The sequence below is a fragment of the Eurypyga helias genome, unplaced genomic scaffold, assembly GCF_000690775.1.
Source record: "Eurypyga helias isolate BGI_N326 unplaced genomic scaffold, ASM69077v1 scaffold46165, whole genome shotgun sequence".
Classification (NCBI taxonomy): Eukaryota; Metazoa; Chordata; class Aves; order Eurypygiformes; family Eurypygidae; genus Eurypyga; species Eurypyga helias.
The window spans coordinates 342-1,187 of record NW_010250353.1 but is presented as its reverse complement, the minus strand read 5'-3'; the positions used below and the strand labels follow the sequence as shown (position 1 = coordinate 1,187).

Below are 846 nucleotides of genomic sequence, written 5' to 3'. Positions count from 1 at the left end.
GCAGCCCCGCAGAACACATCGCATTCAAAATGTTCAGCTTGCGCATCGGAAACGTATGAGTTTGTGGAAAGCTTGTTTGAAGTCTTCGTTAGACATAGTATAGATGATGGGGTTGATGAGGGAGTTGAGATATCCAAGCCACGTGAAAAAGTCAAAGATGGCCATGTGGAACCAGCAAGCGTCCTTGCAAATAGGCAACACCAGGCTGATGATGAAAAAGGGCAGCCAACAGACGATGAAGGCTCCTAAAATAATCCCTAAAGTCTTTGTAGCTTTCCGCTCTCTAGCGGCCGTGAGCTTCTTTTTCTCCAGCAAGGCATCCGAGACCTTCACCTTCACTTGGTTCATGTACACGGGGGAGCCCGTTTCGCTGGATCCCTCGGGGGCCTTGGAGTTTATGGACGTGACGGAGGAGGACGACCCCGGGGAGTCCGTGATTAACTGAGCCCGCGTGAGTCTTTTACCTGCTTTCTTTGGCGTCTGCTTCAAAATCCGCGATCTGGCTTCCACGTAGATCCTCCCGTAGAGGGCTATCAGTAGCAGCGTGGGGAAGTAGAAGGCTCCCACCGTGGAGTACACGGTGTAGAGGACGTGGTCCGTGTTCACCACACAGTGTGAGACTTCCTCGGCCTTCGCCTGCCGCCAAAACAAAGGGGGCATGGAGATACAGATGGAGAAGACCCACACCAGAGCGATCATGCCCGCTGCCCGCTTGGGAGTCCGTTTCGTGGAGTATTCGACGGCGTCGGTGATCGCCCAGTAGCGGTCCAGGGCGATGACACAGAGGTGCAGGATGGACGCCGTGCAACAGGTGATGTCCGAGGACAGCCAGAGATCGCAGACGAC

General features: G+C 54.6%; 1 protein-coding gene across 1 annotated transcript in view; it reads right to left on the bottom strand.

The window, feature by feature from the left end:
* Window positions 1–6: 6 nt before the first annotated feature.
* Window positions 7–846, bottom strand: part of HTR1B (5-hydroxytryptamine (serotonin) receptor 1B, G protein-coupled) — a gene marked incomplete at its 5' end in the record, with an annotated part of 1,177 nt that continues 337 nt past the window's right edge. The window contains one exon of the mRNA XM_010151650.1: window positions 7–846. This exon is cut by the window's right edge and continues 4 nt beyond it. Coding sequence (XP_010149952.1) covers window positions 34–846 — 813 coding nt within the window.